Source organism: Setaria italica, chromosome IX (genome assembly GCF_000263155.2).
Source record: "Setaria italica strain Yugu1 chromosome IX, Setaria_italica_v2.0, whole genome shotgun sequence".
In the NCBI taxonomy this organism is placed as follows: domain Eukaryota; kingdom Viridiplantae; phylum Streptophyta; class Magnoliopsida; order Poales; family Poaceae; genus Setaria; species Setaria italica.
The window spans coordinates 40,109,051-40,132,288 of record NC_028458.1 but is presented as its reverse complement, the minus strand read 5'-3'; the positions used below and the strand labels follow the sequence as shown (position 1 = coordinate 40,132,288).

Here is a 23,238-nt window from a genome sequence, read left to right as displayed (position 1 = left end):
TCCGGGTCGGCGTCTCGGGAGACGCGACGGCGACCGGTTCCCATCCTCGCGGGCAAGAAGACACGCTCACCGTTCCCATCCCAATAGTTCTCGTCGTGGCAGGAACCGCCTACACGCAGCCAAGAAAACAGTAGACAGGAGGCGGCGCCTCTGTTCTCTCTCCACTCTCCGGCCTCTTCCGATCCCGGCGTCATTTTCACCTCCGGCATTTAACGCCGGATCACATCACCTTTGCTTTGCCCTTATGGCCCGATACATCGATCGATCGATCGGTCACTCACAGGAAGCCCGGCCAAGAGTCCATGGTCACCAAAGTCTCGTGGCTTCAATTCCATCACTCGCTCGCCGTGCCCGCGCGTGTGGTGTGCCCACCTTCTCGTCCCGGAAATTCACTCTGGAACATACGTCCCGTCCTCTTCGCCTCCCGTGGATAAGCCACAGCCATCGGACGGGGTCCGAGGGGCACGGCGCCTTCGCCAGCCGTCGATCAGACCAACGACGCGGGGGCGGGCGGGGCCGGAGCCGTCGGATACCCGGCCGTGGACTACTGGTGGTTGGTAGGTAGGCTTTCCGTTTTCAACCCGCGTTCGCGCCAACACGGCAGGCGGCAGCGCTAAAAGCTACTGCCGAGGAGGAGGAGGCCAGGACGTACGAGCTACTACTACAAGCTAGCTAGCACGCGCCGCGCCGCGAGTTCCTGGTCCAACACAAGGAACCCGCCCCCGAGCAGACAGCGTACGTACAAGCGAGTGTGACCTTGTGAGGAGTTCGCATGGCCGGATCGGGCGGTGATGGGGCTCCTCCTCCGGCGAGCCCCGGCACCAGCCTCAGCGACTACCTCGACCGCCCGAACGCCATCCACCGCCGCGCCGCATCGCTCGCCATCGTGCGCTCCGGCGCGGGTGCGGGGGACGACGGGCCGCGCGTCGCCGACGGACCCGGGCGGGAGGACCGGAGGACGCAGTCGACCCGCCGCGTCTCGCTGTCGCTGTGGCGTCCTAGGGCCCCGGCCGCGGAGACGGCGGCCGCTGACTCGAGGACCCCCGAGGGTGGCAAGGGTAGAGGGCCGGCGGCGTGGCGGAGCTGGAGGCCGGTGCGCGCGCTGGCGCACCTCGGGAAGCGCCGCGCGGGGTGCCTGTTCTCGGTCGAGGTCGACGCCGTCCGCGGCGTGCCGGCCTCCATGGAGGGCTTCCGCCTCGCAGTCACGGTCCGCAAGGCGGAGACCAGGGACGGTGCGGTGCAGACCATGCCGTGCCGGGTGCGCGGCGGCGCCGCGGACTTCGACGAGACGCTCTTCGTCAGGTGCAACCTCTACTTCACCGGCGGCGCCGGCACCGGGAAGCCGCTCAAGCTAGAGCCCCGGAGGTTCGTCGTGTCCGTCGTCGCCATCGAGGCGCGGGGCGCCCGCCTGGGCGCGCACACCGTCGACGTCAGCGACCTCGTGCTCGACTCCATCAAGAAGATCGGCTCCGAGGGACGCCGCGTCAGGTGGTTCGACAAGGCGTTCGCGCTCTCCGGCAAGGCGGCCGGCGGGGAGCTGCTGCTCAAGCTGGGGTTCCAGCTCATGGAGGACGCGGGGCTCAGCCTCTACGCGCAAGCGGAGGAGAAGACGGCGGACGTGTCTCCGGCGTCCTCGCGCGCGAGGGCCCACAACAAGAATTCCTTCAGTATCTCAAGCACGCCCAGGCTTTCGCCGTCCGACCCTTCCATCTCGCCTTCCATGAGGGCTTACAAGCAGCTCGTCGATAGGCTTCGCATCGAGGAGAATGGAGATCCTGTAAGGTCCGTGATGATACCTCGGAAGCCCGGCGACGACGAGCTCTCCGCGTCCACCACCGACGCCGGGGACGTGTACAGCCTCCCGGAGTATGAGGTCGTGGAGAAGGGCGTTGAAACGGTCAAAGAAGTTGTCCACTACCAGGCTCAGCGCGACGTGCTGCGGGAGCTCGACTCCATTGCCGAGCAGATCGAGGCCATCGAGGCGATGATGGCCAACGGCGGGAAGAAGTCGCCGAAGCCGGTGGATCGGCAGCAGCAGCGCCTGGACGCAGACGAAGAAATGGTGACTGTGGAGTTCCTTAGAAAGCTCGAGGCGGACGGTGACACAAAGAAGCTCAAGCAGCCCGTGACGCCAAGAAGCCAGTCGCCGTCGCCAAGGAAGGCGGCGGCGCCGCCGGTCGTGCCGGATTTGGGGCGGGGCATCGGGCCCGCCGTGCAAACGCGTGACGGTGGGTTCCTGGTGTCCATGAACCCGTTCGACCTGCCACTGGCGAGCAGAGATGGCCCCCCGAAGCTCGCCATGCAGGTGTCCAGGCCGTTCGTGCTGCCGGGCGCCATGGCGGCGACCGGGTTCGACGTGCTCCAGAAGATGGCGGCGGCGGGCGGCGCCGACGTAGTTCGCGGCAAGTTGGCGTCGCTGGGTGGCATGGATAACATCACGGGGAAGACACCCGAGCAGGTGGGTTTCGAGGGCATTGCGGAGGCGGTCATCGGCGGGCGGCGCACCGAGGGCGCAAGCTCGAGCGCGGGACGGTCCGTACAGCTCGTCCGGAAGCTCGCGACGGCCTTGTCCGAGGGCCGGAGCGAGCGCGTCGCCACGGGCATCTGGAGCGCGGGCGACGACCCGGAGACGCTGGAGGAGGTGCTGGCCTTCTCCCTGCAGAAGCTGGAGGCCATGGCCGTGGACGCGCTCGCGGTCCAGGCCGAGATGGCCGACGAGGACGCGCCGTTCGAGGTGGCGGCGGCCACGGGGGACGCGAGCGTTTTCGACTCGCTGGTGCCCTCGGACGAGTGGTCCGAGTCCGGCGGCTCGGACGGGCGCGTCACGCTGGTGGTGGCCATCCAGGTGCGCGACCCGTCGCGGCGGTACGAGGCGGTGGGCGCGCCGATGGTCGCCGTCGTGCAGTCGGCGAGGCTGCTGGGCGCGGCCGGCCACGGCGCCGGGAGGTTCAAGGTGCGGAGCCTGCACGTCGGCGGCGTGCAGATGAGGTGCGCCCCGTCGGGCGCCGGCGGGAGCGCGAGCTGGGGCGCGGAGAGGCAGAAGCTGACGGCGATGCAGTGGATGGTCGCGCACGGGCCGGGCCGCGCCGGCAAGAGGGCGACGACGCCGACGGCGCGGGCGAGGGCGAAGGTGCAGCGTGCCGACGTCGTGTGGAGCCTGTCGTCGCGGGTGCTCGCCGGGATGTGGCTCAAGACGGTGCGGAACCCGGACGTGAGGATTGGCGCCAGCAGCACGTGAGGCGATCGATCAGCAGTCTGCAGCGTGGATACGTACTACGTGCAGGTGCAGCATGAGCGCAACGATGTATCGCGTAGATTCCAGTGGTTTAGATATGTAGACGTACGTGCGAGACTAGTGTTTGTAGAATCGCCAGTTTGTGCGGTAGTGTTACATGTTAGTTTTAGACGGTCACGTTGCTCACTACGCCACAATCCAGTTTTAATAGAGAAAGTACGATCCTAATATCTTTTTGATAGAAGAATTATTAATTGATATAGAATAAAAAGGAGACTGTGTGCCTCACACATGTGTATTTTTTACTCTCGTCTACATTCAAAATTGAGATCGTGGGATCTTTATAGACCTCTCACCCAACTATTCCTCTTCTTTTATCTTCATCCGGTCTCTTTCTTCCCTCGTCCTCCTTCTACTCTCACCATGGCACCCAAAGTAAGCTCCAACGATCTTGCCGTGCCCTTCTCCTCCTGTCTCTAGTGGCTCCTGCCACCGGGACTGCTATTGCCGCACCTCACCGCCACGCTAGCCGCCTAGCCCTGTCAAAGTGGGTTTGCCCGATGACTCCTGCCACTGGGACCGCTATTGCCACAACACCACACCGCCACACTAACCTCGTCGAAGTGGGTTTGTCCTGTCCCAACCCTCCCCATTAGTTATCCTGCACCAACGTATGGACGGCGACGTTCTCGCTATCTTGCGGGCCTGCCCATGAACCGTCCCACCACCGGGTCTACCTTCCTCTTCGTACCTTCCCTCTAAAGCTCCAAATCTCCAAATCCGCAACTCCCAATATCTAACCCTAAAATCCTATATCCCTAACCTGCCGGAGAGGCTTGATCTTGCTGGAGATGGAGTATAATATTGCATCTTGCTAGAGTTGGGGAAGAGAATGAAGAGGAAGAAAGAAAAAAAATTCGGATAGGATAGGGAGAAGAAATACTAATGCACAATACCTTTCTTACGCCATACTTCAACGGACGACCTTCTATTGGATGTTTTCCTCTCTCTCCTCTAGAAGCACAACGACTATTGTGCTACGCTTATCCACTACACTGATACATAGCATCTCCACTGATTCAGCACACTTAACATTCCTTCGTCACCATTAAACTCCATTTTTCGAGCTCTCCTGTGTCTTGCTACTTCGGGTAGGGGCGGATACACAGGGGACTAGCGGATACACAGGGAGGGCTAGGGTGCTCTAAGCGCCCCCCCCCCCCCCAGACACACAACAATTTTTTACCATAGATTGAGGAGACGAAGAAGAAAAGAAGGAGCAAGAAGAAGAGAAAGGGGGAAGGAGAGGATGATGAAGAAGAATGATGGGGTAGATGAGCCAGCTGGCCTGCGTCCACCACCGACTACGCAAGGGCCACCCGGCCTACCATCGTCCATAACCATCTCTCTTAAGCTAGCAACATCTCAAACCCCAAACCATAATCCCCATCCCACCTTACCATTATTCTTCCCAGTGTAGGGGTGCGTGCCCACTTTTTCAGTTGCATGGTGTACAGGAGCTGTGATAAAAACACAGAGCCTAAACACAACCATCTTGAACAATAATCTCTTCTTCAAAGATCGGGAATTCGTTAAGCTTGCTGCCAGCCCAAGTTGCATGGTGTATAGGAGCTGTGATGAAAACCAGTTGCTGGTTTCTCAGCGAAGATGAGTCGGGAGTCCACCAAGTCTTGATTGTTTTGCCTCATTCTTTTGTTGCACTGGGCCTCCAGCCCACCCAGCTGCATGCCAAACTGTAGACTGTTGCTTTTCCACTGAAAACACGGCAGTAGTGAGTAGTGGACTAGTGGTGGCTGGGAAACACATGACGCCGGAGCAATGCCACTGTTTTTTTTTTTTGAAATGGAAGATGTCACTGTTTGTGCAGTTCCCTTTGCTCGTCGACCGCCGAGCCGTCACAGTTGTGCAGTTACAGTGGTACTTGACTACTTGTACACCATTCAGGAGCAGAGCAGAATGTTCAGCATTCATCAACCTTCCGTTCACGTTGCTTTCAGATATACGCCCCGGCTCTTGGAAAACGACCTTTGGTTCAACCGCGCGCACATCTCACCCCGGAAGCGTTATCCAAAGATATTCTCGATGGAAAAGTTTGTGCGAAGATATTTTAATTTCTCCCCGTCAGAATCCTTGATTGTTCATCGTTACTACGGTAGGTCTTATACGATGCGCTAAATTTTAGGGTCACATCAGATGTTCGGATGCTAATTAGGAGGACTAAACATGAGCTAATTACAAAACTAATTGCACAGATGGGGTCTAATTCACAAGACGAATCTATTAAGGCTAATTAATCTATCATTAACAAATGGTTACTATAGCACCACATTGTCAAATCATGGACTAATTAGGCTTAATAGATTCGTCTCGCGAATTAGATTCCATTTGTACAATTAGTTTTTTAATTAGACCATGTTTAATACTTCAAATTAGTATCTAAACATCCGATATGATTGGTGCTAAAGTTTAAAGTTTAGTAGCTGATATCAAACACCCCCGCACAACTTGATCTCCTGAAAAAACTGCACCTCCGACGACGATCTCCGGATCTTCGCGCAGAAGAAGCAGACCTCCGATCAGCGTGTGACGGGCCGAAGCGTGCGGCGCTGAACCACTCAACATCTCCAGCTCGACCAGATGTTCAGATGTCTCCAGAGCCGAGGCAAACCCTGCAATAAACGACGCCGTGGCGTTGCCGCACAGGCCCAGCGCCGCGCAAATCACTCGATTGGCCAATCCGCGCCTGCCTGATCCAGTGATCCGTCGACGTCGCCGCATTTATCGTTCGCCGCACGCACGCAATGCCCACGCGGGCGGCCACCGCCGGTAGACTCAGCGGCGCGAGTCCCAAACCGAGAGCCCGTGCTGACACCTGTCCGTGCCCATGCTTTCCTCAGGTTTCAGGACACGCAACGTCGAGATCAACAAGGCAACTAGGCAACCAGCACCAGCAATAACTACACGACTGTTAATTGGAGATTTTTTTTTTAAAACTTTCAGTTGAACCCACCTACTCAGTAGGCTCTACATGAAAGAAATTTTTTTTTAGAAATTCTCAAAAAAGTAAAATATCTGACCATCAATCGGTAGACTCAAATCATCGTAGTCATTAGATCTATTATGTTTTCTAAAAAATTACCTACCTATGCAATTATGAAATAGCAAAAAGTAACCCCTAAATATATATATCTAAATTACTCACTCCTGTTATTATATAAAATAATTTAAAGTAACCTCTAATCTTAATTAAAATTACCCACTTATGCCGTTATAAATAATATTTAAAATAACCCCATAAATTTGCAACTAAATTGTGCACCACTAATACTTCAAAAATAACTTAAATTAACCTCTTAAATTTGCATCTATATTAACCATATATGCCATTATTAAAAATAACATGAGGTAACCCTACATTTGAATCCAAATAACCTTAATTAAAAATATACACCAATATATGATTCTAAATTGTCTATTTCTTACATTATTGGTATATGATATTATAATTAAGGTATATACCTATAATGTGTATCGCCATTTATAAAGATATAGAGGAAGTGATGAGAGTATATATTTCTATGTTAAAATTTTAGCTCGAACTTAGGATCCATTAAACAAATTCAAACGCATGACTGCAATGCAAAGTTAAAAGTTAAAGATTATAAATTGGATGAAAACATTATATAGTAATTACTAACTAAAATCTATCACAATCGGATGAACATAATAAGTATATATCTATATAAAATGGTATCGAATATTTAACAAATGAGAGGTAGCTTAAGGTAATAGTTTTGGAGCAATGTGATCTTATTTTTTCAGTGGAGACTCAGCATTAGTTCTCACGAGACATACTAGAAAAAAATAAATCCTAGAAATTCTCACAAAAATCAGAAACATCAATACTGTAAACTCTAATAATCATAGTCATTGGTCTATTATATTTTCTAGAAAGTTACCCACCACCGTTATTAAGAAAATATTCTATAATAAACCCTACACCTATATCTAAATTACCAATCTCTGCCATTATAAAAAGTAATCTAAAGTAACCCTATAATTTTCATCCAATTTACTCATGTATATCATTATAAAGCATAACTTAAAATGTCATTCTAAATTTGTATCTAAGTTATGTCATTATTAAAAATAACCTAATTTAAACATCTAAATCTTAATCTAATATCATCGTGTGCATTAGGAAATTTCCAAAAGTAAACTAAAATATGATTCTAAATTACCTATTTATATTGTTAATATAGAAATATTAAATTAAGGTATATACGCATGATGAGTGTCATCATGTAGACTATTTATACATGTATGTGAGGAAGTGATGAAAATTTTTGATTTTTATGCTAAACACAATTTGTGGACGTGCGATACAAAATGAAAAAAATGTGAATGTGGATGAAAAATATAAAATCAATCACAACCAGACAAAAATAAGTACACGTCTATATTATGAGTATTATTTTAAAGTATCGAAAAAAAGAGACAGTAGTAGGTGATAAACAATTTACATTATTAGCTAGGAGTTTAATTTCTAAATAATTTTTAAATATAAAATAGTTTTTAAAAATATTAGTCCGTGCGGAAGCACGGGTTGACAGAGTAGTAGGCCACGCTTGATTGTTCGCAAGATTGATTTGAATGTTAGGTCAGAAACACCATGCAGGTACAATGATGCATGCTCAATCCAAGCGAACGTCACTTATCGTACAGTATCAATGCGAGTTAAAAAGGAATAGCTTTGTTTTTTCGCTGGAATAAATATTATAAACCTTTTGTAAAAAGATAAAGTGTAAATGTGCAATCCTTTTCTTCACCATTTTTATACAGGTAAACCAAGAAACGCACCTTCTTTTTGGGCATAAATAACTCATAGGAACAGAACATCTATTTGCTGCTTCCATACACTTTAACTTTATTTTTGCAAAATTCCGGCAAATTACATTACCAATAGAAGACACGGAACATTTTGCTAAAAGAACTGAATTGGAAATAGAACAGTGCATGCTGGCCTAATATATTACCACAGGATCAGCTTTTGTAACATCAAAACAGCCCATGTTCATGAACATTGGTGGTAACCTCACCAAAATGGTACTAGGGTGCTCCGATCTCCTCCCATTCAACCTACCAAACACATTCTGATGTTTCTTGTCATACACGATAACAATCCATCCAATGCAACCAAACAATAACCCGCGTGATTCAGGACGACAGTAAAATGCAACCAAACAAACCTCCCTGCATCGTTCTATCCCACCTCCCACCATCCGGTACAGCCCATCCATCCTGGATGACTTCTTTGCAACCAATCACGCTCTTAGTATCATCTGGCTGTATGAAACTTTGTCTTATGATATGATGGAACAACCTACTCATTTTATTACAGATTACATATTCATAGTAAAGAATTCCATCTCCAGTTTCAGATGCATATGTTCAACCTCCGCACTGTTTGCCCAGGTTGATTACTCAAATCGTATGTTCTCCTATATTCCATCTAAATGGGATTGATGTAATAAATGAGAAGCACATGACGGAACCAGGCGTCATGTTCCCGAAGCCATATTTGTATCTATGCTTTCCTCATCCACATTGCTGATGCTAATTTCAAGACACCAAAGATCTGTGATTGAAATTGATTAAGACATGTCCCGGAAGAAGTCCCAATGTCAATATTTCTGGTGCTTTGCCTGCATGAAGCTCCTCTATCTGACATATAGGTATAAAATAAATTTCACATCAAACCAAAGAGATAATCAGCGATATTGTATCTCAGAGAGCTTTCTCATCTAGCAATTCGATTTTTTTTAAAAAATATCACTGTATTGGCCAAACTTTAGAAGCTCAATTTGTCAGAGGGATTAATTTAGAAGGCATCACCTACTAGAACCTAAATCAATTGCAATGGAAAGGATTCGGGCTGGAGGATTTAGCCCCCTGGTGCCTTGAATCCTTTGATTAGTTGGGAATGCCATGGACGCCGGCTGCAGAAGTAGATGGCGTGGGGATCGACTTGGCGAAGATGGCAGCTATGGTTTCACTGGAGTCCGCCACTGCCGAATCCATGTCCATAGAAATCGGCGGGGACAGCATCGGAGGCTCCGAGAGGAAGGACAGAGAGAAACAATGGCATGCCCCACGTGCAGAACCCTGCATCGGGCTCCCATTCGCGAACAACATCAGGAACGTGCCGTGACGCGGCTTTCTTCCGCAAGAAGGATAGTGTTGGAGTTGTTCCAAATTCACTCCAGCAAATAGGCCGGGCTTCTGACGGAGCGGAGGCCCGTCGCCGGAGGCTTGGGCCGGAGTGTCTGATGAAGATTCTGGAGATTGTCTGGTAGTATTTGCTCGTTGTGTTGCTGGTCATGATGAATGGATTCTCGATTCCGTATGTTCATTTCATATTTGCACTAACAGAAATTGGTTTAGCTCGTATAAGCCTGTGTAGAAAGGGGATGTTGTGCGGATGGGAGATGATAACCCGTGTGACATTGTGGGGATTGGATCAGTTCAGATCAAGACTGATGATGGCATGACACGCACTCTGAAAAATGTCAGGTATATACCAGGGATGTCCAGAAATCTTATCTCATTGAGCACGCTTGATGCAGAAGGTTACAAATATTCCGGTTCAGATGGCGTTCTGAAGGTATCAAAAGTTACTCTTGTTTGCTTGAAAGGTGATCTTAATTCTGCAAAGTTATATGTCCTTAGAGAGTGTACTTTACCTGGTTCTGATTCCGCTGTTGCTGCTGTTACTAATGATGAACCTAGTAAAACTAACCTTTGGCATATGCGTCTGGGACATATGAGTCACCATGGTATGGCAGAATTGATGAAGAGAAACCTGCTGGATGGCTGCACTTCGAGTAAAATAAAGTTTTGTGAGCATTGTATTTTCGGGAAGCATAAAAGGGTACATTTCAACACTTCTGTTCACACTACTAAAGGTACTCTTGATTATGTTCATGCTGATTTATGGGGTCCTTCCCGTAAGTCCTCACTTGGTGGTGCTCGTTACATGCTTACAATTATTGATGATTACTCTAGAAGGGTTTGGCCTTATTTTCTGAAACAGAAAGATGATACTTTTGCTGCTTTTAAGGACTGGAAAGTAATGATAGAAAAGCAAACTGAAAGGAAGGTAAAATTGCTTCGTACTGATAATGGTGGAGAATTTTGTTCACGTGAATTTAATGATTATTGCAGATCGGAAGGCATTGTTAGGCATCACACCATACCACATACTCCACAATAGAATGGTGTGGCTGAACGCATGAACCGAACCATCATATCCAAGGCCCGTTGCATGCTGTCTAATGCCAGGATGAGCAAGCATTTTTGGGCTGAAGCTGCTAATACTGCCTGTTACTTGATAAACAGGTCGCCTTCTATTCCACTAAATAAAAGAACTCTCATTGAGGTATGGTCTGGTACGCCTGCTGATTATTCACAGTTGAAAGTTTTTTGGATGCTAAGCTTATGCTCATGTTGATAATGGAAAATTAGAGCCTAGAGCTGTTAAGTATCTTTTCCTTGGTTATAGTTCGGGAGTCAAAGGCTATAAATTGTGGAACCCGGAAACAGGAAAGACTTTTATGAGCAGGAGTATTGTTTTCAATGAATCTGTGATGTTTACTGATAGTTTGCCCTCAGATCATGTTCCAGAAAAAGAGCTGTAGCGTATGCGCATGCAGGTGGAGCATGTTGATGATGATACAGGTGTGCAGGTGGAGCCTGTTGATGAGCATGGTGACCATGATAATGATGTTGCTGAGGATGATGCTCATGATGATGTTCAGCAAACTCCTCCTATTTTGCAGTTAGAGGAGGATTTACCTATTGCTCAACGCAAGTCAAAAAGGACAATTGCACCTCCTAAGCGTCTTATTGAAGAGTGTAATTTGTCTTACCATGCTTTGAGTTGTGCTGAACAGGTGGAGAATGTTCATGAGCCAGCAACCTATAAAGAAGCTATTCGTTGTGGTGATACTGAGAATTGAATTTTTGCTATGCATGAGGAGATGCAGTCTCTTGAGAAGAACAGTACATGGGAGCTTGTACCTTTGCCTAAGAATAAGAAGATCATCAGCTGCAAATGGATCTTCAAGAGAAAGGAGGGTTTATCTCCAAGCGAGCCTCCAAAGTATAAGGCAAGGTTAGTTGCTAAAGGCTACAGTCAAATTCCGGGTGTTGACTACAATAATGTTTTCTCTCCAGTGGTAAAACACAGTTCAATTCGTACTTTCCTTAGTATTGTTGTTTTACATGATCTTAAGCTTGAGCAGTTAGATGTGAAGACTGCATTTTTGCATGGAGAGCTTGAGGAGGACATATACATGGATCAACCAGAAGGGTTCATAGTGACTGGCAAGGAAAAATATGTGTGCAAGTTGAAGAGATCCTTGTACGGTTTGAAACAATCCCCTCGTCAGTGGAACAAGAGGTTTGATTCATTTATGTTATCACGCAGTTTTAAAAGATCTAAGTATGATAGCTGTGTTTACATCAAGCATGTTAATGGATCACCTATATATTTACTGTTATATGTTGATGATATGCTGATTGCTGCCAAGAGTAAGATTGAAATCACTAAGTTAAAGAAGCTATTGAGTAGTGGTTTTGATATGAAAGATCTTGGTAGTGCTAAGAAAATTCTTGGTATGGAAATTAGTAGAGACAGAAAATCTGGTTTGCTATTTCTTAGTCAACAAAATTATATCAAGAAAGTTCTTCAGCGTTTCAACATGCAAAATGCTAAGGCTGTTAGTACCCCTATTGCACCTCACTTTAAGTTGTCAGTTGCTCAGTGTCCTAGTACTGATGCAGAGATTGAATACATGTCAAGGGTTCCTTATTCTAGTGCTGTTGGGTCTTTGATGTATGCCATGGTTTGCTCTCGTCCAGATTTGTCATATGCTATGAGTCTTGTTAGTAGATATATGTATAATCCTGGCAAAGAACATTGGAGGGCAGTTCAGTGGATTTTCAGCAGAGGCACATCAGATTCCTGTTTAAAGTTTGGAAGAACTGATAAGGGTCTTATTGGCTATGTGGATTCTGATTATGCTGCTGATCTGGATAGGCGAAGATCACTTACAGGTTATGTGTTTACTGTTGGCAGTTGTGCTGTGAGTTGGAGGGCTACTTTACACTCAGTTGTTGCTTTGTCTACTACTGAAGCAGAATATATGGCTATTTGTGAAGCGTGCAAAGAATTAATTTGGCTGAAAGGTTTGTACGCTGAGCTTTGTGGAGTTGAATCTTGCATAAGTTTGCACTGTGACAGTCAAAGTGCAATTTACCTCACTAAAGATCAGATGTTCCATGAGAGAACTAAGCACATAGATATCAAGTATCATTTTGTGCGTGATGTGATTGAAGAAGGTAAGCTGAAGGTATGCAAGATTAGTACTCATGATAATCCTGCTGATATGATGATAAAGCCTGTTCTTGTTGCTAAGTTTGAGCTGTGCTCAAGCTTAGTTGGTTTAATTGGATAGTCCAAGAGACTATTGTTGGCACCAGTGGTTTTCTATCTTTGTTATGTTCAGGATGAAGGGTTGATTTATGATACAAGATGAATTTGTCTCAAGGTGGAGTTTGTTGGAGTTGTTCCAAATTCACTCTAGGAAATAGGTCGGGCTTCTGATGGAGCGGTACGGCATATACACCCTTGCTAGGGTTTCGTGGAGACTTGATTCTCTTGTAAGCCGCCATAGGCGTGTAACCCAAAACTCTTGAGATAGTGAGATTGTTGCTGGCTGGTGCCCGTGATTTTTCCCTTTCACATCGAAGGGGTTTTCCACGTTAAATCGTGTGTCTCCTATGTGGCTTGATTCTTTACTTCATATTTCTATACGTCGTTCATAACAGATAGTGTTCCCATTGAACATTATAAAACCGGTAATACTACAGTACGAGCGTCTGGACGCGTCGGACGTTCCGCTCCAAAACTATCTGGCACTTCCTATCTATCTATTTTCACCATTCGTTTTTCTTTCTCATCCCACTCCCGTGACCTTTCTTCTTCAACCTTCCACCCCGGCATCCTCCTCGTCCACCCCGGCGGCGGCACGCTCCCCCACTCGGCAGCCTCGTCCCCCACCCGCTCCCCCTCTCCGGCATCCTCCTCGCCCACCCTGGCGGTGGCGCGCTCCCCCACCCGGCAGCCTCGTCCCCCACCCGCTCCCCCACTCTGGCATCCTCCTCGCCCACCCCGGCGGTGGCGCGCTTCCCCACCCCGGCAACCTCATCCCCACCCCAGCGTTCTCCTCGCCCACCCCGGCGGCGCCCCTCCCCCACTCCGGCGTCCTCACCCATCGGGGGTGCCCAACGCCCGCGGATCCGGTGGCCCTCTCCCCGATCCCAGCGAGATCCAAGTGGGGAAGGATCGGGCGGCCGCCATGTTGCAATAGGTATCTCACGATGTTGCAGTAGGGATTCTTGAATGTTGCAAGCGCTACTGTTTTTTTCTTCCCCATCCCTTTTCTTCTTCAACCTTCCATTCCGACGTATTCCTCATCCATCCCGGCGGCGGCACGCTCCCCAACCCCGGCAGGCTCGTCCCGCACCCCGGTGGCCTCGTCCCCCACCCCAACGGCGGCGCGCTCCCCCACCACGGCGTCCTCCTCGTCCACCCCGGCGGCGGCGCGCTCCTCCACTCCGGGAACCTCGTCCCCCACCCTGGCGGCGCCCCTCCCCCCACTCCGGCATCCTCAACCAACCGAGAGCACCCAACGCCCCAGATCCGGTGGCTCTCTCCCCGACCCCGGCGAGATCTGAGCGGGGAAGGATCGGGCGGCGGCCATGGTGGACGACCTTCGGCAGCAGGCTGGTTGTCGTGGATCTAAGTGTTGCAATAGGTACCTCATGGTATTGCAATAGTTATTTTTGGATGTTGCAACGGTGGCTTTTTGATGTTTCATCTGTTTTGCAACAGTCTGACTCGCCAGCAATCGGGTGTTGCACCAACTTGTTCATGATGTTGCATATAGTTGTTTTTTTTGTTTCGTCTCTCCTTTCGTTGTTGCAATGTTGTAAGAGATGTTTTTTTTGTTGCAATGTGTCTGTTTTGAATGTTACACGAAGCAATTCGGGATGTTTCATGCACGTAAAGGTGTTGCAATCCTCGGTGTTGCGAGTGTTAATTTTTGATATTTCGATAGTTATTTTTCAATGTTGCGACGGAGCGTCCGATAAAACAAAATTATCAGACGTCCGGGCGCTAGCACTTCCATTATAAAATTAACTGAAGCCCCTCAGAGGCCAGCGTTTCCTTCCGGATAGGAGGTAGTATATATGCTGTTTAATAAGGGAGTACAATGATTTAAATTTTATATTCGTTTTTTAAATAAAGTACAGATGTACAATTACATATACGCACACGCACGTATGCTCATTTTTTTATAAAAATAATATGCACACGACCATGCGCCTATAAGCACCTTCGAGAATGTTAATACTCGTTAATTCCTCAAAACGTAAGCACCCCTAGTGCGTCAAAAATTAGAATAAGAGTAAATTTGCTTCCACCAAATTTTTTTTAACCAGTCAACCTACGCTCAATTCACAATTTTCATATTGGTGTTGCTTAAGAAAATGTAAAGTACTAGTTGCTACCTAAATTTGAGTTGAAGAAGAGGCGAACTCTTTAAACACCTATAATTTTGAGCAGTAGGGGGCCGATAGCAAGTCCTGGTTTACCTTCATCTAATGTCAATCTGCATTGTTCGTGGTTTCTCCGAAGCTAACTTGGTGTTATTTTTCTTTTTGGTACCGTGATATGTGCAATTTATTTTAGATGAAGCTATAAGATACATTGCGGTGGATACAAAAGGCAATTCGGCTGGTTAAGTTACAGTGACGTGCTTAGTCAGCCATGGGCGCAAACTATGGCCAGGGAAAGCTCCAAAAGGCTGACGTTATCTTCCCCTTGAGAGCAACATGCAGTGATGCGTACAAGTTCTTCTTCGCTGCTGGCACACTATGAAAATCTAGAACTCCACCACTAAAATTATAAGGGAGCTGAAGCTGAAATTGTCTAGACGATCGACCTACTAGCAGTGGGCGCATGCTGATGCTGGTCCCTCTCAGTTGCCCATAGACTACATCAAAATTCTTAAGAGTAGATTCAAACTTCAAAGCATAACCCATTTTTTTGGTTTGTGAATTTTTTCTATAGAAGCTGAATCAAGATAGTAGATGTTTAAGGCTGTTTTTAATAAAACTCTAGAATCTAACACCTGTAGCCGGCAATGGGCCTTGTGTTACGTGTTAGATCCGATGAATAACTAATTGAAACATCTGTGATCATCATTCATAAAATAGTGCTCCGAGACGGCGAGACATCACAAACGTATGCTTTTTAATTTCGGAAAATCAACGGAGGCGAAATGCCCACTCAACACTTGTACTCCAACTATATCTTTCATTCAACACTGAGCTATCCTCATTATTATATATATCTAGAAAAAAAATGGTCTATTTGACCACAGACTTAATTACATCCTGCAAGATCTAAACTTTCTCGAAAATCTTCTCGCTGGATCTAAACCGGGGGCAATACCACCAGAAGCTTACCTACAAGAACATTAAAAAGTGCAATAGATTTTTGGGCAAGGACAAGAGAGCGACATGTGGACTGCCTCTGCGTATTGCTGCTGCAATCAAACGGCACAATTTGGAATAAAGTAAAGGAATCCATGATGACACATCTGATAGAGAATTGCAAGGCATAATCCAAGCACCTGTAGGTCCAAAAATGTCATCTTCATCTCGATAAATGTTTGGACCCCATGAGGTCGCCCACTTTCTCTGATCCTTCTTTGTTACCACAGAATGTCCAAGGATGGGCCAACTTTGGAGAAACATGGTCCGTAGCCGTCCGTTTCAGAAACTGTTGTTCCCATCGTCCTTTCTAGCCTTCTTATGCAAAAGCTAAATGCCAACCAGCGAGAATCGAAACAGTTTGATGTGCAATTTTTTTATTTAAACTGTCGAAAAAGGTGGAGCGTACCTTAATACTATTAGGACCCACAATACAGGTATAGAATGCACTACCATCTACCGTATAAAATCTCATCCCAGCTTCTGGTTCTTTTTTTTATAATAGATTGCTATACCTAAAAACTGCCACAATACCTAAAAATCACAAAAAACAGCTCCAGTAGATGATCTATATGGATTGCTATACCTAAAATTTTTTAGACTATAACTTAAATTTCTCCCTCCAAGCAAATATACCGATCCATCTCTTGGATTTCTAAATCTTCCTTTCACTGGCGGGAGAGCCAACCGCTCCGCTTCCGCACCACCTACGTCCCTTCTGCTCCTGTGCCGTTGACGTCCTCCCCACCTCGGACCATAGGCAACACCATGGAAGGGGATGGCCCCCTCCCACAGCCCCTCCGCCTTCCGTCCCCCACCCTACTAGCCTCGAATTGGCGGCGAGAATGGAGGCGACGACGGAGCGCCAAGGGGGAGCTCAAGGGGGGCGGTACCTCGTCGATTCGGCCACCGGATAAGCTCGAGGGATGGCGTCTCGTCAAATCGACCGCCGGAGGAGCTCAATGGAGCACCGGCCGTCCTCGCTCGTCACCTGCCCCCTCCTTCCCAAGGGCCATGCACGGCGGACAAGTCCGCAGCCTAGCCCCGAGACGAGCGAGCGCCGCCGCGCAAGCAGCTCCGCCGGCCTAACGCTGGGGCGCGCGAGTGCCGCCACGAGCAGCTCCGCCAGCCAAATATATGTCACCAGTTTTAGGTGTTTTAGGTATACTGCCGGAGATGAGCTTAAAATTTTTTTTTCAAAACCTTCTCTCCTGTTTTAGATATCCAAATATACATATGCCACTGGAATTGGGTTACATATTCAACCGACAATATGCTATCCATGTTATTTTGCACAACTGATGCAAGTATCCGTGACGGCTCATATTACGAGTCATAAGTTATTTATTGTTCACATGAAATGTGATTCCCGTTTGTCGAACATACGACGTCCACTCTCGTGAGATGCTTTCTTTATTATCCCCGGTTTCTAAAAGAAATTCATTTTAATTTTGCTCTAAGGCAAACTATCTTAAATGTGATTAAAAAATATATTTCATGGTGAATCTAGTTATACTTGTTTTTTATCAGAAATATTTATACTTTTGTAATTTAAACTTGATTTAACTTGAGATGGTTTGATTTAGAAAAAAATTAGAATGACTTTTTTTTTGAATGGAGGGATAGTGAGTTCCATTCGTTGGTGATTCAATAGTGAGTTTTGTTCTTTTTAGTCCCTTTTATCTAAAATTTTGGTAAACTATTTGGACTTCTAGATGACCTCAAATTAATCCTTTTTAACTACAAAATTTCACTTATCAAACCCTACAATTTTTCATATAAAGATTGTCTCCATTTGAATCCATGTAAAAAGTTATGAACTTTCTAAATAAGCTAAAATTCTAAAAAAAAAAGTTGGCCAATCCTGTATGTTTTTGTTGATGCTGTCCAATCTGTCATACCGAAGCCGCTACATTATCTTTTTTTGTGACATGTTGGCTAAAAGCATTTTTTGGAAACATCTTAGGACATGAGATCAAAAGGTTGAAGCTCCCCAAATTTGATAAAGAAAAGAATTTAAACAAATCCAGTTGAACCTTAAGTTTAAGATCGGATCCTCACCAAATTTGGTGCGTATTCAATTGCAAGATGGCATTTATCATTTTCTCTTTTCAAACGAAAGTTTGAATTTGGCTGGAAAATTTTATTTTTAGTATAAGGGCCTGTTTGGCAACCAAGTGTTAAAGTTTAACACCCGTCACATCGGATGTTTGGATGCTAATTAAGAGTATTAAATATAGGCTAATTACAAAACTAATTGCATAGATGGAGTGTAATTCGCGAGACGAATCTATTAAGCCTAATTAGTCCATGATTTGACAATGTGGTGCTACAGTAACCATTTGCTAATGATGGATTAATTAGGCTTAATAGATTCGTCTCGCGAATTAGCACAGGGTTCTGCAATTAGTTTTATAATTAGCTCATATTTAGTTCTTCTAATTAGCATCCGAACATCCGATGTGACACTGTTAAAGTTTAACACCTCGTATCCAAACACCCCCTAATCTGAGTTCCTTGGTTTAGCTGGTTTAACACATACCTAAAAAACGTTTTTTTATGAATAGCAAGTACATAGTGCCAAGTTGTCCCTACTCTGCCCCCACACAATAATTCTCCCCTGCGTCTGCCCACCTGTCAATAAACATTCTACGCACCAGATCGCAGCTCAAAAACCACACGATCTCTGTCCCCACGTTCTCCGGGTCCCACCACTCAGTGTCCGTAAATGGTCGCTGCCTGGGTGCGCTGCAGAGAGGAATAAACCAAGCGCTGCGTCTCTCTCGTGTCTACACGCACACAAGCTGGGTGACCAGGACCCCCACCCCCACACTCCCCACTCTCATCTCACCCCCTCCGCCCCCCTCTGCCTGCCTCTGCTGGCGGCAGCTCTGCTCTGCCCCCTCTCGCTCTCCAATCCCAAGGCACAGCGTGGCAAAACACACCACCGTACTCCCCCACCGGCCACCTCACCGCCTCTCCAGACTCCACGCCATCGCCCTCCGCCGCCTCTTAAGGAGGAGGCCCCGTGCCCGATCGGGGATCCCAAATCTCGGCCGCCGGAGCGGGGGTAAGCGAAGGAGCCCTCTCCTGCTTGGATTTATTTGCGTAGGCTGCTTGATTTGGGCTCCGTTCCGCCTTTTGTTTCGCTCTTGCAAGATTTCGCTATCTGATGACTGATATAAGCTTGCTGCGTGTGGTTGTGCTTGTGCAGGCGTAGATTTTGGCGGCCATGGGGGGCGCCGTGCTGGTGGCCATCGCGGCCTCCATCGGCAACTTGCTGCAGGGCTGGGATAATGCGACCATTGCAGGTAAACCACGGTAGATAAAGTTTATTTGATCTTATTATACTGTTGCGCCTAGATGTCTTTTTATGCTGCGCTAGGGTCCATGTTAGGTAGCAATTATTGGGATTCCTGTCGAGATCATGATGTGTTTGGTGGAATCGCCTTATAGTAGAATCATTTTCCTTGTTACTTCTGTTCGATCGCAAGTTTACCAAGCAGTGATTTTCTCGAAGAATTTCGAATCTATTATTATTCCTAACATGATTAAATAATTGTATGGATCCACTACGCATGATCTCTCTATCTGGAACTTGCTGCCATCCAAGTCAAGATGTTCCGAAAATTTCATCTGATAGCCTGATACTGATAGCTTGACTTTGTTCTGACTCTGGTTGACCTGATGTCTGATCTCTGCAGGGGCTGTCTTGTACATAAAGAAGGAATTCAATTTGCAGAGCGAGCCCCTAATTGAGGGTCTTATCGTGGCCATGTCCCTCTTTGGGGCAACAGTCGTCACGACATTCTCCGGGGCATTGGCTGACTCCATTGGTAGGCGGCCCATGCTGATTGCCTCGGCTGTCCTCTACTTTGTCAGTGGGTTGTTTATGCTCTGGGCACCAAGCGTGTATGTTCTGCTCCTAGCAAGGCTCATTGATGGACTCGGTATTGGTTTGGCTGTCACATTGGTTCCTTTGTACATCTCCGAGACTGCGCCAACGGATATTCGAGGGTTGTTGAACACGCTGCCGCAGTTCAGTGGGTCAGGAGGGATGTTCCTTTCTTATTGCATGGTGTTTGGGATGTCTCTCTTACCAAAACCTGATTGGAGGATCATGCTTGGGGTTCTGTCGATCCCCTCGCTTATATACTTTGCATTGACTGTCTTCTACTTGCCTGAATCACCGAGGTGGCTTGTGAGCAAAGGAAGGATGGCCGAGGCTAAGAGAGTCTTGCAAAGGCTGCGGGGAAGGGAAGATGTCTCAGGTTTGTATGAATTTGCAAGATATATGTACACTGTGATTGTAGTAGCTATACAATTTGTGGCATGATTACTCATTTTGGATCAACTATACAGGAGAAATGGCTCTTCTAGTCGAAGGCTTGGGTGTTGGGAAAGATACACGTATTGAAGAATACATAATTGGCCCTGATGATGAACTTGCTGATGAAGGGCTGGCTCCAGATCCAGAGAAGATTAAATTATATGGACCTGAAGAAGGCCTATCTTGGGTTGCCAGACCTGTTCGGGGTCAAAGTGCCCTTGGAAGTGCGTATGGTCTCATCTCTCAGCATGGGAGTATGGTTAGTCAAGGCAAGCCCCTTGTGGATCCTGTTGTCACTCTTTTCGGTAGCGTCCACGAGAAGATGCCTGAGATAATGGGGAGCATGCGGAGCACATTGTTTCCCAACTTTGGCAGCATGTTTAGCGTTGCGGAGCAGCAGCAGGCTAAAGCTGACTGGGATGCCGAGAGTCAAAGGGAAGGCGATGAGTATGCTTCAGATCATGGTGGAGATGACATTGAGGATAACCTCCAAAGCCCACTTATTTCTCGTCAAGCAACAAGTGTGGAAGGAAAGGAGATTGCTGCACCTCATGGTAGCATAATGGGTGCTGTGGGAAGAAGTAGTGGCCTTATGCAGGGAGGGGAGGCAGTAAGCAGCATGGGCATTGGTGGAGGATGGCAATTGGCATGGAAATGGACTGAGAGAGAAGGTGCAGATGGGCAAATGGAAGGTGGCTTCCAACGTATTTACTTGCATGAGGAGGGCGTACAAGGCAACAGGGGTTCTATATTGTCATTGCCAGGGGGGGATGTCCCACCTGGTGGTGAGTTCGTCCAGGCTGCAGCTCTTGTGAGTCAACCAGCTCTTTACTCCAAGGAACTTCTGGAGCAGCGTGCTGCTGGTCCTGCGATGGTGCATCCATCTGAGGCAGTTTCTAAAGGTCCAAAATGGGCCGACCTGTTTGAACCTGGAGTGAAGCATGCACTGTTTGTTGGCATAGGAATACAGATCCTGCAACAGGTACGAAGATTTTTCCTCTATCCAGTATATATATGGTATGCCCCTAAATATACTTGGTACCTAGTTTAGCACTTCTTCTAGTGCTTTAATGAACTGAAGCTCTTTCTCTTAAAACTAAACAGTTAACACTAAACAGTTAAATTAAAGCATCCTGCTGCTACATGCTGCACTTCTGCTAATAACTTGTTATAATTCCTACTTTGTTCATACCAGCAAATGTTAGGAGTGTAGCAATTATGGTGATCTCAGTGGTATTTTCTTGCTGTTTCTGAAGAAGGAAACAAACCTGCTGATACGATGGATGCTAATCTGGGTAGCATAGTTTTCCTGATCACTTCAGGTGCTACCTATAAATCTTTAGGTCCTAACACGAGTGAAATCAGCTTTGATATCTTGCAGTAGTCAATCTGAAAAGAAACACGCTGTGGTATTCTGTATAAGATACACATAAAAAGAAGGCACTAATCTATTAAATAAGATACTGGAGAACTTTTGTAAGTGGGTGGTCCCAATTCTATTAAATAAGATACTGGAGAACTGTTGTAAGTAGGCTGTGGGACTGCTTAATGTTGTTTAGGTCACAACTTGATTAACAGGTATTTAACAGAAGCTTGGAAATAGCATGTTGATCTCATCTCCCCATTCACTTGTAAGGACATTCATGAATACATTTGCCACATGGTTGTAGGTTAAAGTCTAAGCATGGTGTTTCATGTTTGTGACATTTTTTTTTCATTCAACTTTTCCACCTGTCAATTTGGTATACAATGTGTTATTATGTTGATCATTAACTTTATCTTTTTTATGCAGTTTGCTGGCATCAATGGTGTTCTCTACTACACTCCTCAAATTCTTGAGCAAGCAGGTGTTAGTGTTCTTCTTTCCAACATTGGCCTTAGTTCATCTTCAGCCTCTATTCTTATCAGTGCCTTGACAACGTTACTGATGCTTCCGAGCATTGGTATTGCAATGAGGCTCATGGATATGTCTGGAAGGAGGTTAGACTTTGTGTTTGATATGATATTGCTTATTATGCATAAATACATTCTTGCTAAATAATTCTTATCTTGTTTCTCATTCAGGTTTCTTCTCCTTGCGACGATCCCTATCCTGATAGTTGCACTGCTTGTCTTGGTCGTGGTCAACATTGTGGATGTGGGAACCATGGTGCATGCTGCACTCTCCACGATCAGTGTCATAGTCTATTTCTGCTTCTTCGTCATGGGGTTTGGGCCTGTTCCCAACATTCTTTGTGCAGAGATCTTCCCCACCACTGTTCGCGGCCTCTGCATAGCCATCTGCGCCTTAACCTTCTGGATCGGTGACATCATCGTGACATACACACTCCCAGTGATGCTGAACGCCATTGGGCTTGCCGGTGTCTTCGGGATATATGCCGTCGTTTGCATCCTGGCTCTTGTATTTGTATACATGAAGGTTCCGGAGACAAAAGGCATGCCTCTCGAGGTTATCACCGAGTTCTTCTCTGTTGGAGCAAAGCAAGCCAAGGAGGATTAATCGCCCAGACCGGCGATCAGCAACGCTGGCTGTAATTTTGTGGTTTCCAAACCTCACCGTGGTTAGTTAATCCTCTGATGCTGTGTGAAAGATACTTTGACCGACAAAGAAGGGGATCGGGGGACAGTGTTCCTAAAGAGATGGTTTGGCTGTACATCAAGAGGCTTGATACTGTCATAGGCCGGCTTTTGGAACTAGGGTGTGTAGATCATCATCTGTTATTTCTTCTTTTGCTTGGGGGACTGTGTGTTTGTGTTCGTTGTAATTTCTTTTTGCCCTATGTAACTAGTGGTGTACAACGGTTATGTTATTGGTTTCTTTGTCTTGTCATCTCCTCTCCATCTCGAGTCTTGAATACCCGGCAATCATGTTTATCGTCAGTGCAGTTGTTTTTTCAGTTTATTGGCTGCTGGTAAAGCGAAATGGCCTTTGTGTTCCGGTTGTTCAGGAAAAGATTAGTGGATGTTCAGTGGTCACCATCTGTTAAGCCAGAAAGATACTTCATATCATAATTTAAAGTTGTTGTAT

The 23,238-nt window shown here is 46.8% G+C and overlaps 2 protein-coding genes across 2 annotated transcripts; both read left to right on the top strand.

Moving 5' to 3' along the window:
* Positions 1-595: 595 nt before the first annotated feature.
* Positions 596-3,540, top strand: LOC101774593 (protein PLASTID MOVEMENT IMPAIRED 1). Its single transcript, XM_004983741.4, has one exon. It carries the CDS (start codon positions 773-775, stop codon positions 3,236-3,238), a length of 2,466 nt encoding a protein of 821 aa, XP_004983798.1. The 5' UTR covers positions 596-772; the 3' UTR covers positions 3,239-3,540.
* A 15,167-nt stretch (positions 3,541-18,707) lies between these two features.
* On the top strand, positions 18,708-23,110 carry LOC101773781 (monosaccharide-sensing protein 2). Its single transcript, XM_004983739.4, has 6 exons — positions 18,708-18,950; positions 19,095-19,191; positions 19,585-20,151; positions 20,243-21,192; positions 22,003-22,190; positions 22,275-23,110. Exons 2-6 carry the CDS (start codon positions 19,113-19,115, stop codon positions 22,708-22,710), a joined length of 2,220 nt encoding a protein of 739 aa, XP_004983796.1. The 5' UTR covers positions 18,708-18,950; positions 19,095-19,112; the 3' UTR covers positions 22,711-23,110.
* The last annotated feature ends 128 nt before the right edge of the window (positions 23,111-23,238 follow it).

Excerpts from the sequence above, each read along its gene's own strand:
- LOC101774593 (XM_004983741.4), top strand. The coding sequence starts at position 773 with ATGGCCGGATCGGGCGGTGATGGGGCTCCTCCTCCGGCGAGCCCCGGC.
- LOC101773781 (XM_004983739.4), top strand. The coding sequence starts at position 19,113 with ATGGGGGGCGCCGTGCTGGTGGCCATCGCGGCCTCCATCGGCAACTTG. Across the intron at positions 19,192-19,584 it reads GGATAATGCGACCATTGCAG|GGGCTGTCTTGTACATAAAG; the intron begins GTAAACCACGGT and ends TGATCTCTGCAG. Across the intron at positions 20,152-20,242 it reads GGGAAGGGAAGATGTCTCAG|GAGAAATGGCTCTTCTAGTC; the intron begins GTTTGTATGAAT and ends TCAACTATACAG.